General features: G+C 49.6%; 2 protein-coding genes across 5 annotated transcripts in view; both read right to left on the bottom strand.

Moving 5' to 3' along the window:
• The window catches only part of TNR (tenascin R), a 71,933-nt gene extending 71,137 nt beyond the window's left edge, over positions 1–796 (bottom strand). Inside the window, exon 1 of the mRNA XM_062602203.1 lies at positions 569–796. The gene's annotated coding sequence lies outside the window, so the exon portion shown is untranslated. The remainder of the gene's footprint in view (positions 1–568) is intronic.
• Positions 797–12,095: 11,299 nt separating this feature from the next.
• The window catches only part of COP1 (COP1 E3 ubiquitin ligase), a 135,041-nt gene continuing 133,480 nt past the window's right edge, over positions 12,096–13,656 (bottom strand). For all 4 annotated transcript variants that reach the window (XM_062602221.1, XM_062602222.1, XM_062602223.1 and 1 more), the window contains one exon: positions 12,096–13,206. In XM_062602221.1, the coding sequence (XP_062458205.1) occupies positions 13,189–13,206 (18 nt within the window). In that variant the 3' untranslated portion in view covers positions 12,096–13,188. The remainder of the gene's footprint in view (positions 13,207–13,656) is intronic.

The following is a 13,656-nucleotide window of genomic DNA, read 5'->3' as shown; positions in this document are numbered from 1 at the left end:
GGGCCCGCAGCAGAGGGGAGCCACGGGCGGGAGGAAGGCGGAAGCGGGCTAAGGAGGAGAGCTGAAGCGTGGGCTTGGTAGGGAGAGGGTGTGAATGACCCCTCCAGCATTGCCTGCGAGTATGCAGCAAGAAACCTCCTCCCCGCACAGTCTCCTCTCTCCGTGTGACGCAGGTGCCAAGAGCCAAATTTCTTTAACCTCATTCCAGCAACAAAAGGAACTTGCAGAAAGTGCAGGCAGCCTTCCCCCCCCCCGCGGAAAGAGAAAAGCAAGCCCACCCCCCTTCCCCTGCACAGCCTCCTGCGGCCGGGCCGGGGGACGCTGCACCGCGGCTGGGGACCCGCGGGAACCTTCCCACCGCCGCTTCTCTCCGCGCCCAACTCAGCGCCTCAAGGGTGGAGACGGGGACCCGCACACACACACCCGGAGCACAGGGGCCGGGGCGCGGCCGCCCGCGGGGCTGGGATGCGCGGAGCAGCGCGGATGAACGGGGCGCGGAGTCCGAAGCGCCGGGAAGCGGAGCTCGGCGCCGGAACGCGGAGCTGTCCGCGGTGCTGAGGACACTCACCGGGCCGGGCCGGGCCGGGCCGGCGCCTCCTGCCGCCGCCGCCGGGAAGAAAGTGGGGCGGCCCCTCTCCGGCGGGTCCCCGTGCTCGGCCTGGCGCCCTGCCTGGCGCCGGCAGCCCCGCTGGCTGCTGCGGCGGAGAGCAGCGACCCCGGGACTGCCTCGCTGCCGCTCCCTCCCCTGCTTAAATTTCAGCAGCTTCTTTTTTTTTTGCGTTGTTTCCCCCCTGCTCTCCCCCTGCTCCCTCCGCTCCCCGCGCCGCGCTCTCCCAGCAGCAGCCACCTAGCGGGCAGAGCGGGGAGGGAAATCCCACCCGCAGACCCACGCGGCCCCGCCGCATCGCCTCCCGCCGCCCCCCGGCCGCCCCCGACGCTGCCACTGCCACGGCCACGCCGCTCCCGAAGGAGCGAAGCGACTGGAAAAGAGGGAGAAGGGGAGGGATGGGGCCACGCAACAAAATGGGGTGCAAAAAAAGTGAGAGCCAACTGAGTTCGGCCTCATCCTCGTTGAGCTCTGAATGCGAAGCAGCGCGGCTTCAGAAGTGGTCAGAAGGATGAACCACCTGTGCTGTGAGGAAAGAGAGAGCTGCAGTTGTTCAGCCTGGGAAAGAGAAGGCTCAGGGGAATCCTTACTGTGTCCTTTCAGTACTCAAAGGGGGTCATAAGAAAGATGGGGAACGCGTGTCTGAAGTTGTATGCAGAATTAGACTGAATTGCTCTTTTCAACTCAAGAAGCTACATACAAGCAATAGACTCAAATAACTGATCAGGCGCTCCTGGCTTTCTCTATCCAGGATCCTTGTGATGGGCAAAGCGACCTGACTGGGTCCTGCCTTGGATGCTGAAATCACGGCAGCTGAAGAAAAGGAGGTCACTGCTGTCCTTTGCCTTCCAGCCATGATGACAAGCTTACAAGTCAAAGTCAAGGACAACATCCCTGAAAGTCATGTTTTGACCATGACCGTGCCTGTGCATGAAGCAGAGGTTTCTTGCCCAGCTCCCTCAGGGCAGGGTGGCTGGGTGTGAAACTGCATGCTTTAATTCCTGTGGTAGTGAAGGTGCAAGAAAAAAAGCAGGGTCAAGTAGGCCCCAAAGCTGTCACCACCCACCTAAGAGGATCCTTAATGAAACCCATAGTGAAACTGAGGAGCAACACACAAAGTCTTTCGTTCTTAACAAACATACTTCAGAGCAAAATACAACTTTAAAATGGGAAGCTCCCTTGCTCTGCAGCCAACACAAGAAGTTGTCCAAGGGACATCTATGGAGGGGAGAGAGGGTGGCTTGCACGAGGTATGGATGGTCTGAAGGGGTCCCTGGGGGCCACTCAGGAAAAACTAGATATCTTGATTTAGAAGCAGTCTTTATTGAGATCATTTCAAATCCCTTTTCCCCCTCAGTTTTGCTCATGTTGTTTCCAGTTGTTTGGGGCTCTGGGCCATAATCACCCACATAGCCCAGGTACTCTTCCTGAGCCTGCCTTGCTGATGCCAGCAGGAATTAAGCCTCAGTTGGACGCTCCAGAGGGTTTCCATCCCTGCAATAACACACCAAGTTAGGGAAAAGCAACCTTCAGTGAACGAGACCTTCTGGAATGGCCTGAAACCCCCAGGATCCCTTCCCTGTGTAGTCTTGTGGGAGGCTCAGCAGTGAGCTGAATCTTTTTCTACCCCTCCCTCTCCCAGTACTGCCTTCCAAAACTTATGGACAGAACACAGCCGATGCCCACCCGCATCCCTGAGCTTTGAGCATCCCTGCTATTCCCCCTGCATATGCAGGGCGATGGGAATTCTGCCTTTGCAGAACAAGTTTGCGAAATAGCATTTGTTCCATCTTCCACCAAGAAAGACTGTTGAGAAGCTCTTATGCAGAGCTACATGCACAAAGCAAAACTGCCTCTTGGCAGCAGTGATCCTTACATGCATGCAAAGGAACAAGTTGGGGCTCCCAATCTGAATTACCAACCCCCAAAAAATTAAACATATGTCTCCATTCATCCAGGCAAGGAATTAGACGTCGTTACAGCCTGATTCCATCTATTTCAATTACAGTAAAGGGCAGGCACTGCCTTCCCCACGCAGAGATCCTGGGAAGGCTGAATGGCCCTGGAGAGGTCTCCAGCCCACACAGTTCTTCCTGGGCAAGGAAGCACCCTGGGCACTGCATCCCCAGTGAGCTCCATAGCGGGGGTACTCAGAGCCTTGGGTGGATGCTCAGGGCCATGGGAGGATGCTTGGGGCTCTTGGGGATGCTTAGGGCCACGGGGTGATGCCTGGGGCCATGGCGGGGCTGAAAGTACCCTGAGTCACTTCTGCAGAAACTTGCAGCACACACAAGGGCTGCGGGTCCATGAATAATAAGAGGGAGCATACCATAAACTGGAGCAATATTAAAGAGATTTGACTGTAATTACAAAAGCAATAAACCCAAATCTTTACATCCAATCAAAGCCTCAAAATTATCTGCTATCATGTAATGGCTGAATGAAGGCGAGCAGTGGCAGGGGCGTGGGGAACAGTTGCAGAGTCAGAAAACAGCCCTGCAAAAAAACCCTGGGCTTTGCTGCAAGGCAGCCCAGATACTTTACTGGTCCGTAGCGCCAAAGCTTCAATCCTCCTGGCAATGGGCAGGGAAAGCCTACCCCAGCTTGCTGCAAAGAGCTCCCTAGTGCAGGGTTCATGTTTCTGAAGGAGAGAAGAAATACCTTGGGATGCTCCAGTGATGGGAAACGCCAGCAAGCCCAGGTGGGAGATGTTCTGGCAGCTACAACTCATGAAGGTGTCTTCATCTTTGAACTTGATGGTGAGCAGTTATCATGGTTTAAACCCAGTCAGGCAGCTCGTTCACTCACTCCCACCCCCCTTCTTTCCCTCCCCCTATTCCCAGAGGGACGGAGAGGAGAATCAAAAGAATGCAACTCCCACTGGTTGAGATAAGAACAGTTTAGTAACTAAGGTATAACACAAATCACTACTGCTACCACCAATAATAACAATGATAAAGGAAATAACAAGGGAAGAGAATACAACACCTCATCACCAGCCAACCGATAACTCGCAACCCCCCCAACCCGACCAAGCACCGACCAATACCTCCTCCAACCCCGCAGTCTCTCAGCCCTTCCGGGTAACTCTCAGTTACATCCTGGGCATGACGTGCTGTGGTATGGAATACCTCTTTGGTCAGTTTGGGTCAGGTGTCCTGTCTCTGCTTCCTCCCGGCTTCCCCTCCTCCCTGGCAGAGCATGAGGCTCACAAAGTCCTTGGCCAAACCAAAACATCCTTATTATCAGCTCTGCTCCCAGGCCAAAAGTCAAAACACTGCACTGCACCAGCTACCAAGAAGGAGAAAAATGACTGCTACTGCTGAACCCAGGACAGCAGTAAATGGCCTTGCTGTGAAGCCAGGGGAAGTTTGTCTTTTTCATGACAAAAGTTTGTCTAATGCATCATATGCAAATAATAAATACTAGTAGGATAGTATGGCACTGCTGTGAAGTTCAACTACTGCAGCAGGAGGGTCAAGCTGACATGGCTGTATATGCAGCTCTCAGTAGGAGAGGAGACCTTTCAGGAAACATCAGATAAACCCAGGGGCACATGAGAAACCAAATGGTTTTTTTTTAATTTCACATTTTAAGGAAGGACACAGCTTTGACACTGAGAGCACTGAGACTTGTCTCTAGTTGTGAGAGGCACTAAGGACAGGCCAACTCCTGGCTCTAAGTGTTAGTCAGGTCCATCTTTCTCCATTACCAGCCCCTCCTCAAGAATTCCTGGGAGGTCTCCAGAACACAGTTGCCCATGGGGCAGCACTGAAATCAGTCACTGCTGCTGGGGAAGCAGCTGCAAAGTCATGCCCCATCCTTGGGTTGCTTCTCCCCAGAATCATCTGCATGCCAGTGCATTCAACAGCTCATAAAGACAGTAAAGCACCTTGGATGGAGGTGTTGCTACTGTGGAAGAAGCTATACTACTTATTTCATCCTGATCTACAGTTGGATGAGCCACTTGGCTGCTGACACATCCACAATTACTGCTCTGAGATGGCCAGTGCCTGGACCCATGGGCTGGCAGGTCTATGGGCAGCAGCACACTGCCCCAGTGGCAGGGAGCTTTGCCACTGTGTTGTCACCCCACAGCCTCAAAACATACTGCAAACTTGGGAAGCAGCTCATGGCACCTGTGCTCACTGGGATAGGTGCACCAGTCTGCCTGGAGGGCAGGTTGCAGGCAGCAGCAGGGGATTTGGGCAGGCAAAGTGCAATGAGTAGCCAGGGACCAAGAGCTGGCACTGGGTTGAGCATCTCCTCCTCTGGCCAAACACAACAGAACCTCTTTGGTGTGCCAAGATTCTTCCATGCAAAGCAAGCTGGAAATCTCTGCCTGCTCCCAAGGCCAATGCATGGTGCCAAAAAAAGAGGGTTTATTTAAGCCCAGACCCTCTTATTCTGGCAAAGCATGACAGCTCCCTGCTTGCAAAACACACTGGGTGCAATGGGTCATTGCATTCACTTCCGTTCTCCTCCTCTGTGCCCCTGCTCACCGCAGATGGTGCAGCAGCAAAGCCAACCTTAGCTGCTCAGAAATGCCCAGGACAGCCAGGTTCCCTCCCTGGGCGGGTGACACTTACTTGGTCTTCTCCCTTTCTCCACCTGTCTGGGGTAAGCAATGACAGTGCTAACACTTTATCATCGTTAAACCTTCATTGTCATGATGAGCCCTTGCTTTCTCATCTGTCAGAGGCACCAGCCGTGCAGAGAGCATCCCCATTACGAGAATAAATAGCCCTTAAAAGCAAAGGTAACTGGCAAACAGCCTCTAGGCGCTCAGAGCATCTGTGCAAGCAGTGAAGCCCCCTAACACCTCCTGTCTGGAATCGTTCTCCCAAGTCCCCTGCCTCCAAGATGGCAGCACTGACCCACCATCCAGTGCCACTGAAACCCTTGGCTTTGCCTCCCTTCAAGGAGAAGCTTTGCACACTTCCAGATGGATAGCTACATAAACAGCCACAGGGAAAACAGGCACCCAGGGGATGTCAGTCCAAGGATTCTAAACCCTGACTTCTGTTACAAAGAAGTGCAATACACTCTGGGCACAATCACTCACACGGGGCAGCCAAGTGGGAAGAATCCCCTTCCCCCTGTGCCCAAGAGGCCATCCCCCCAAAAACTGTCTCCTTTCCCCCATGAGAAGGTGGTGCCTTGGGGGTGCCCCATGACACACTGTGCTGGGGACATGCCCTTGCTGGTTGCATGGTGCTGCACTACCTCTCCTTTCTCCTTCTAGGTCCATGGGGCAAAGGCAGCTTCACAGGTCCAGTGGGACTTGCAGCAGCCCCCAGTGACATCAGGGCATTACAGATTCCTGGGTTTTTTTAGAATGCAAAACGCTCTTTACACCAGTATTACCAAGCACAAGGCTTTTAGATGTTACGTAAGTGTATTAAAGTAATCAAACCCCACATTCAGACTTCAAATCTGGCATTAAGATGAAACCCTGGCAGCTCCATTCCTGTACAGCAGCCCTACAGACAAGACAAAAGAAAGATCTTTAACCCTTGTCTCTACCTTGGGATAAGGCCATGTCTTCCTACCTTTACCAGCAGGTTGGGCACATCCCAGGTACTTCATGTGCCCCCCTTTAGCTCACTTGTGCAGGGCTGCTTTTCTGTAGGAGCACCACATACCTGGAGTTTGCATGGGGGCAAATTCATGCCTATTTCATAGCAGGGTAAAACTGGGCCCAGAGGCAGCAAGAGTAAGGCAGGAATTACAAGTATGGCTCCCTTTGACCATCTGAACATTGCCATTGCTAACAGACTGGGGCTGGGGCAGCCTGCATGGTCCTGCCAAGCTGAGGGTGCTAGGGGGCAACTGTTTTGCAAGGAACTGGCACAAGTGTATTGGCATTTCCATCACTTGGCTGCACACAGGTTATTAGGAAAAAAAGATGATAAACAAAGATAAATGAAAGAGAGCTGAGCATGCCGGCAACCCTTCTCCATCATTCCTTTTCTTCCCTAAGCAGATCAAATTATGACCTGAAATCACTGAATACATATTTTATTATGTGGATAATTTAAAGGATGAGGGTGAGACAGAGAATTCATAAGGTACAGTCATGTTAAAAGACAAAGAGATCCCATTAATCTCCTATGGGAAAGATAAAGAACAGGAGAAAAGAGGGGGGCCACAGGTTGTAATCGATGCTGCCCTCTCCTCCACCTTGCTCTGGGTGAGCTGGAATGCACAGGGATATCTTCTCACTAACATCCAGACATAAGCTGCTCCTTAAGATTACACAAAACAGATGTAGCGCTCCCAGCTCTTCCCTTCGCCAGCAATGTAAACCTATCATTTCTCATCACATTTAAAGAGCTTAGCTCTCCTCCTCTGTGCAGAGCTGGGGAGCCTGGGAGGGCATTGGGATGCAGCCGTGCCTTCCCACCAGCCCTGGGTACAGCTGCCCCATGTGCCCCCCTCCTGGGACATGTATCCATCCCACCGCTTGCTCGGGCTGGGCTGTGCCGGGGGCAGTGCTGTTGCGGTCTGCTGGCTTTGGCCCATTTCACCCCAGCTTGGGCACCCGTCTGGTGCCAGCTCAAGCGTGATGCTCTTATGACTTTGAGAGGTCAGCCCTGCTTTGCTTCCCCTCAACCCCTCCTCTGCCCCATAAAGTCATGGGTTGCTCTGCGCTCCACAGATCAATGCCAGCTCCAGGGTGTGTTTTGTCCACCACGGGACTGGGGAATAAGCTGCCAGCTCTTAATAATTGTTTTAATAACAATTAAAAAATTGTAAACCCAACTCTCTGTAAAACAACCCTATACACAGGTAGCTGAGCCCTGGCACTGGGCTGGGGGGGCACCAGGGCTTGTACATGTACCTCTGACCTGGGACACCAGTGACAGGACAGAAGCTGCAGGTCAGGGCTAGTGGCTTCAGACCAGCTCCTGCTCAGGAACAGGAGGATGAAAGAAGCATATTTTCCACCTCAAAACACCTAAATCATTTCATGGGGATTTTGACAAGTCAGATTAAGCACCGTAATCAAGACAAAGTTGTTGTTGTTTAAATAAGGCCTCTAGGGACAAATCAGAGCCGCCGAGTGTTTTCCCTACCCAATCTTGCACATCTCATGGGTGGAGGGACAGGCAATGGGATGGGGTTACACCTGCAGCACGAGGTGCTCATCCTCCAGCAATCACCATCCTCACTGTGGGGTCCAGAGAAGGAGATATATGGGATGATCCAGTGCTTTCGCATCTCCACGGCTCCATCTGTCAGAGCCCAGCACTGCTTGTGGCTCCCTGAAGCCCCATGGTGACTGCCATCCCCCTCCGCGAGGATCATGATGCTGAGGGAATTATGATGAGTTAACCTTTAAATGAACACATTTAAATTCTGAATTAAATCCCTCTGAGGCTGCTCTCCCTGCCTGGCAAAGCTTCTGGCACAGTGAGAGGCAACGGGAAGGCCGGCAGGGCTGGAAGGGCACATCAGAGCTTGCTGGTTTGCGTTGACTCGCACTGCTGGCTTGGTTTCAGCTGTCACATGCTATTACTCACACCTCCTAAGGATGGCCTTTAATTCTTTTCAACCTCCCCCCCACCTTCCCAAAAGTCTCAAAATTATTTTCCATTGCTGCCTGAATTTCAGGATTTTTCAGAGACCAAGTGACAGCGCGCTCCCCAGTGCTTGGAGCAGTGGAGGTGCTGAAGGATTTCAGGGAACACAACAGCTTTAGAGATGCTGATGGAGCCCACACCCCTCCACTACTCATGCAGGTGTCCAAGTGAAAGCCAGTTCCATTGCTCCTTACTGCCACGTTTGGGAGTCAAACAAGAGCATTTAGGTTAATACACTGCTCCAAACAGACAAGGGAGACAGCAGCACCTTTAAGAGAAGGCAAAACTGGAAAAGAAATGAACCTGTGCCTCTCTCTGCCTTTGCCACTGCATGGATCAGAGGCTTTGTGCAAGCCACTGTCACACATGAGACTGTTTTTTTTTCCCCTCTCACTCCCCGATGAGCTATTTTGCACTGCAGCCTGCTGATGGTAGCAGGCATGTTGCACACACTTGCTACTGGATTAAAAGAGGCTACGATAGGTACGCAGAGCCCTCCTTCACCTGAAAGGTTCATGAAGCAGGGAGCCCTGTGAAATCCTGAGGTCTTAGAAGAACAGGAACCACCTTATCCCCTTGCACTGCAGATCAGCCAAGGAAGTTTCATAACTGGTTTTCTTTCTCTTAGTTTATTTTTAAAAGATGTAAAAATCCCTCACCTTTTCCCATTCCAAATATTTTTTCCTGTTGCTTGATGTTAAGAGGATGAATTCTCATTTCCCCCCTGCTGAGTAATGATGGCCAGCCATTGGCGAGAGACAGATTTAAGATACAAAAGATAAGCTGAAAAGATTTAAAATTTTGGCAAGATCTTCTCAACTGAAATGGCTGGTTAACATGTGGAGCAGAGGAAGAAGTCTTGCTTTAGTCCAATCAACCATTTAAATTCATTTATGAAGACATTTAAGAATACCCAAATATGGCCTTGTAGTTGTACAGAGGTAAGGATGAGTAGATCCTTGCCTCAGGAACCCATTTGCAGCTCACTCTGAAAGCAAACCGAAAGCAAACTATACCATGATGATTCTTAGAAGGTTGCAGAGACTAGGGCTACCAGTGCCTCTCCAGAAGATTGAAGATACGGGCTCTGGTCTTCATGCCACAGACACTGCTATAATTCACTGCTTCCTATGTCTCAGTTACATCTCCCTTACAGCCAAACCCCTTAGTTCCTCAACATTTAAAGCAGGTGACAGTTTCTGACCTCCTACAGATGCTCCACAAGAACTCTACACCCATGACAAGTGCAGCACATGGCCTCTGCACTGCCAAGGGTAAGGGAAACCCCTCCTGGAAAGCAAGAGAGGAGGATCTTGTAAGGTTGGCCTCACAAAATCTCTTTGCAGGCAGTGGTGGGGACTGGCAGGAGGCAGGATGCAATTACCTCAGCTGGATGCCAGCCAGGACGCTGAGGTTAACACCACTGCCTGCACGCATGGATGCTGCTAACACAGGAGATCGTTTCTTCAAGGCGAATGCTGCAGTGAATGCTTTACTTCACCCCCAGACAGCTCCAGGTCTCTGCTGGGTATTTCTGGCCTCCAAAATGCAGCAAGAAAGGGAAGAGGACTATTGAGCAAGGAAGGAGTTAGATTTGCCCTTCCAATTATCCACTGTCATTATGACCTTCTATAGTTAAACAAATTACCCTAAACAAACAAGACTCCACCACTCAGGTCAAACGCTGGCATTAGCAGCCATCCACACTTAACTGCTGAAGAGCCCTGATATATTGATATTAATTTAAATTTTCCCTTGACCATCATTTTCGATTCCCTCCAGCACTGAACTTCTTTTTAGCAATGAGGCATGTTCCTCCTACTCTTCTACTAAATGCTTGAAAATTAATTAAAGAGGCTGTCTGGCCAGGCAGGGATTTAAATTCCCTTTCTCAAAGAAAAAAACAACTCACCCAACACTTCTCACAGGGGGACAAGCACTGGAGACAAATCCATTCTGGAGCAGCTTCCAGCCAAGGGCTTTGTAACCCATTCTTTCAAAAGAAGAAAATGAGAATAAAGACTCTAAGGGCCCACCACCTGCAACTGATTTTTGCAAGGAGAGCTGTTGAGTGCTGGAACAGGTTTTCCAGAAGGACTTAAGAATCTCCATCCCTTGCTCACAACTTGTTCAGTTGTGAACATCTTCAAGCCCTGGAGCAACCCCATATAACTTTGAGTCAAGCCCTGCTCTGGGCAGGGGGTTGGCACAGAGACCTCCAGAGGTCCTTCCCAAACTCAATCATTCTCTGACTCTAAAAACAGGATGAAAATCATTTGTTGAGGAAGCAACTAATTAAAAAAAGTTATTGGCCAAATGCTATTAAACCCCCCCCCCCCCCCCCCCCCATTACACTAAGTAATTATATGCAACTTCATATGCCAACTGCAAAGAATTACCTGAAGGAAAGAAAATTAAGGAGATTAAAATTAGGAGTGTACCACTTGTGACAAAGAGACCAAGACAAAAAAAATGCCTAAACCCCCCTTGTGTTTATGAGCTGCTGTGTTTCTAATTAGGGCCAGACACTAGATTTGCATTTTATCTTGATTGAAACAGAATGAAAATGGAAAAAATAAAGGCAGCTGATGTTAAACTCTTCTTCCCTGCTTAATTCACAGAGTAACCTTACAGCATGCAAAATAGCTGTTTTTTAGTTCTTCTTTTAAGGTTGCAGCTTTGTCAGAGTGATTTCAATTTGAAACACGGAGGACCTTCAAGTAGGGGAAGAGAATGAATGAGGTCACCTGCCAAGCAGTGGTTGTGTAGCACGGAGCTGTGGTACAACAGCAGCTATAAGCAGCAGTGGCTGATTGCAAAATAAATTAGTAAGCATTGATAAAGAAGCCAGAGGCTGAGAGGAACCCACACATGGAACCAGAGGAAGCTGCATGAGTGACGACCACTGCTCCTTGCACCAGCCCAGCCTTCAAAGCTGCCTGGCTGGGAAGGATGCCCAGCAGTCATGCAGCACCAAATCCTCTGAAAATGCAGCTAAATGGCAATCAAGCTAGTGCTCAGCAGGACGTGTCAGACAGCTGCCATCAGGCAGAAGGAACCAATTTTGTCTCCTTCTGCCACAGTGACTTCAGTGATTAACAGAATGGAGACCATCAGGTAGCACCTTACAGAAGGACACAAGCTAGTGTGCAGTCTTCTCTCTTCCCTCCTTCGCTCGTTACACTCACCGGCATAATAGAAACCAGCACACAGCATCTGGGGCCATCCACACCCCTTGGAGCTGAGCATCACGTTTACTGTCAGTGGACAAGACTCTCCAGAAGCCAGCAGCAATTTTGGTGTGTTTCACACCCTTCTAGCTTTGAAGGAACATGTGTATCCCCTACAGCCCCACTAGAAACCGGCAATCAGAACAGAACCTAGTTTTGCTGTAAGGAATCATCCTTACTCTGTTCATATCCCCAAGAACATCCTTATTTTTCTTTCAGCTGTGACCAAAGGATGTGAGAAGACCACACAATCCTCCTGGGAAGATCATAATCAGGCTTTTAACACCTAGAGGACATGAGACACCTTTCACATGCCATCATTTACAGCTCCTTGATGGGTGGACCAAGAGTGCAGCAGGGCCTTGCTTTGCTGACATGGAGAGTGAAGTCCCTGCAGCAACCCCAGTCTCGGAGGTATGAGGGAGACACATACTGTAATGAATGAACACAGAGATTCTGTTTGCAAACCAAAATGCTTCCCACAGGTATCACTATCTACATTGCACCTTTACCACCCACAGCTAGGAAAAGATGCTACGCCCACCAATTCCACTTTCAAGCTTAAAGAGTTCTGGCAGCAATCCTGACAGCTCAGCATGACTGCTACTCGCAAAGACTGTCTGCACCTTCTTACCCGTCCCCCACCAATCCTGCCGACAAAGCAACATCGACTCAGCATCATGGTTTATTCCCCTCCATATGTACAATTAAGTTTATGCATGACCATTAAAAATAAGGCTACTTATATCATGGCTCTGAAACACATTACAAAACAACTCCATTCCCTCTCTTATTATAACATTCGAAACACTTGGCTTCCACGGTGTGCAGAGAGGGGCAAACACAACCAGACCACACGAGCAATTAAGTGGTGCAGGCTTTGGTAACTGTATCTAGAAGCTTCCTCCTCTAGCTGAGATAGTCAAACACAGCCAGGTCAGTGGGAGGGAGATTGTTATACCACGTCTTGGTGAGGTCAGTTCAAGTCCCAGGCAACTGCAGGTCACCTCATCTCAGTACACTGCTGGTGAGAGGCAGCAGAGATGTGCAGGCTTACATGGATGTGAAAGGACAACTCCTCTCTTTTGGAGCTGCCCCTTTGGGTCAAAGCAGGTGCATATGGAGAGAAGAAAGGGGGAGAGCTGCTCTTCTCTCCTTGATGACCAGAGGACTTGAGTCTTCAGGGGTGTCAATCTGGGTGACGTTTCTCAACATTTAATACATCTAAAAAAATAATTAATAAATCAAAGGAACAAACAAACCATATTATTATGGGATCTCAAAGTGAATTGCTTGCATGTCCAGGTAAGGCTTAGAGACTTTCTTTTTTTTCCAGAGGGATGAAGAACAGTCCAGATGAAAGTAACTGGAGAATGTGCAACTCAGGACAGCCCTGTGTGGTTCTGTAAGCTCCCTTCCCATGTAAATCTGTTCCCATATGCAACAAGAGAGAATCTTCAGCTTTAGCTTGTGGCTCAATAAATTTTATTATTCCTTTTAGTTTTTATTTAAAAGAATTTGTTTTCCTATCATAAAAATTAGACAACCATACCACCACCACCAGCAGCAAAGTCTGTGGAGTTAATGTTGATGGCAGACAGGTCACTGGTGTTTCCAGTGTCTCAGAATGTCCTAAGCAGTCCATAAATGGAAAAAAACCCAAACATGATGGTTTTGCGGAGGAACATCAAGTACTTGTCCTGCAGAGGATCCCAGATGAATACTGTAGCAGGACCAAGCACCTCATCCCTTGAGAGAAACCCCTTCATACCAGCTCCAGTACCTGATTAGTAGGGAAAAAGAGACATTTAGCATAGGAATTGATGACATTCATTATCTTCCTCATCAGCACATAGATCTCCATGACAAGACTGACCCTTCTGTTTCCATCCCTTACTCTATTCACCAGCATGCAATAATAACACACAAATCAGATAAGCACTTGGCAAGAATCCCAATTTGGTGTCTGCTTGCACTAGGATAAATTATGACATGAAGCAAAACCATCCACAGTTGCCTCATTTCCACTCATCCCAACCAACCAGCTATTGGAAGTTTTATAATAGACAACAAAATATCTGATCATCCAGTCCTCTGTGCTCACGTTTCCCTTGTCCACACTAAGGTGGTGCAGCAGCCTCTGAAGGAATGGGCTAGAGACAGCAGAAGAAAAGTGACTGGGAGGGCTGTCACAGAAGGTATTAACCTGGTTTGGTTTTCCTGGGGAAAGCTT

This window comes from Pezoporus occidentalis, unplaced genomic scaffold (genome assembly GCF_034315485.1).
Source record: "Pezoporus occidentalis ecotype Australia unplaced genomic scaffold, CSIRO_AGI_Poc_V1 ctg76, whole genome shotgun sequence".
NCBI classification, from domain to species: Eukaryota; Metazoa; Chordata; class Aves; order Psittaciformes; family Psittacidae; genus Pezoporus; species Pezoporus occidentalis.
Note: the sequence above shows the minus strand (reverse complement) of the source record. Positions and strands in the feature narration are given on the sequence as shown.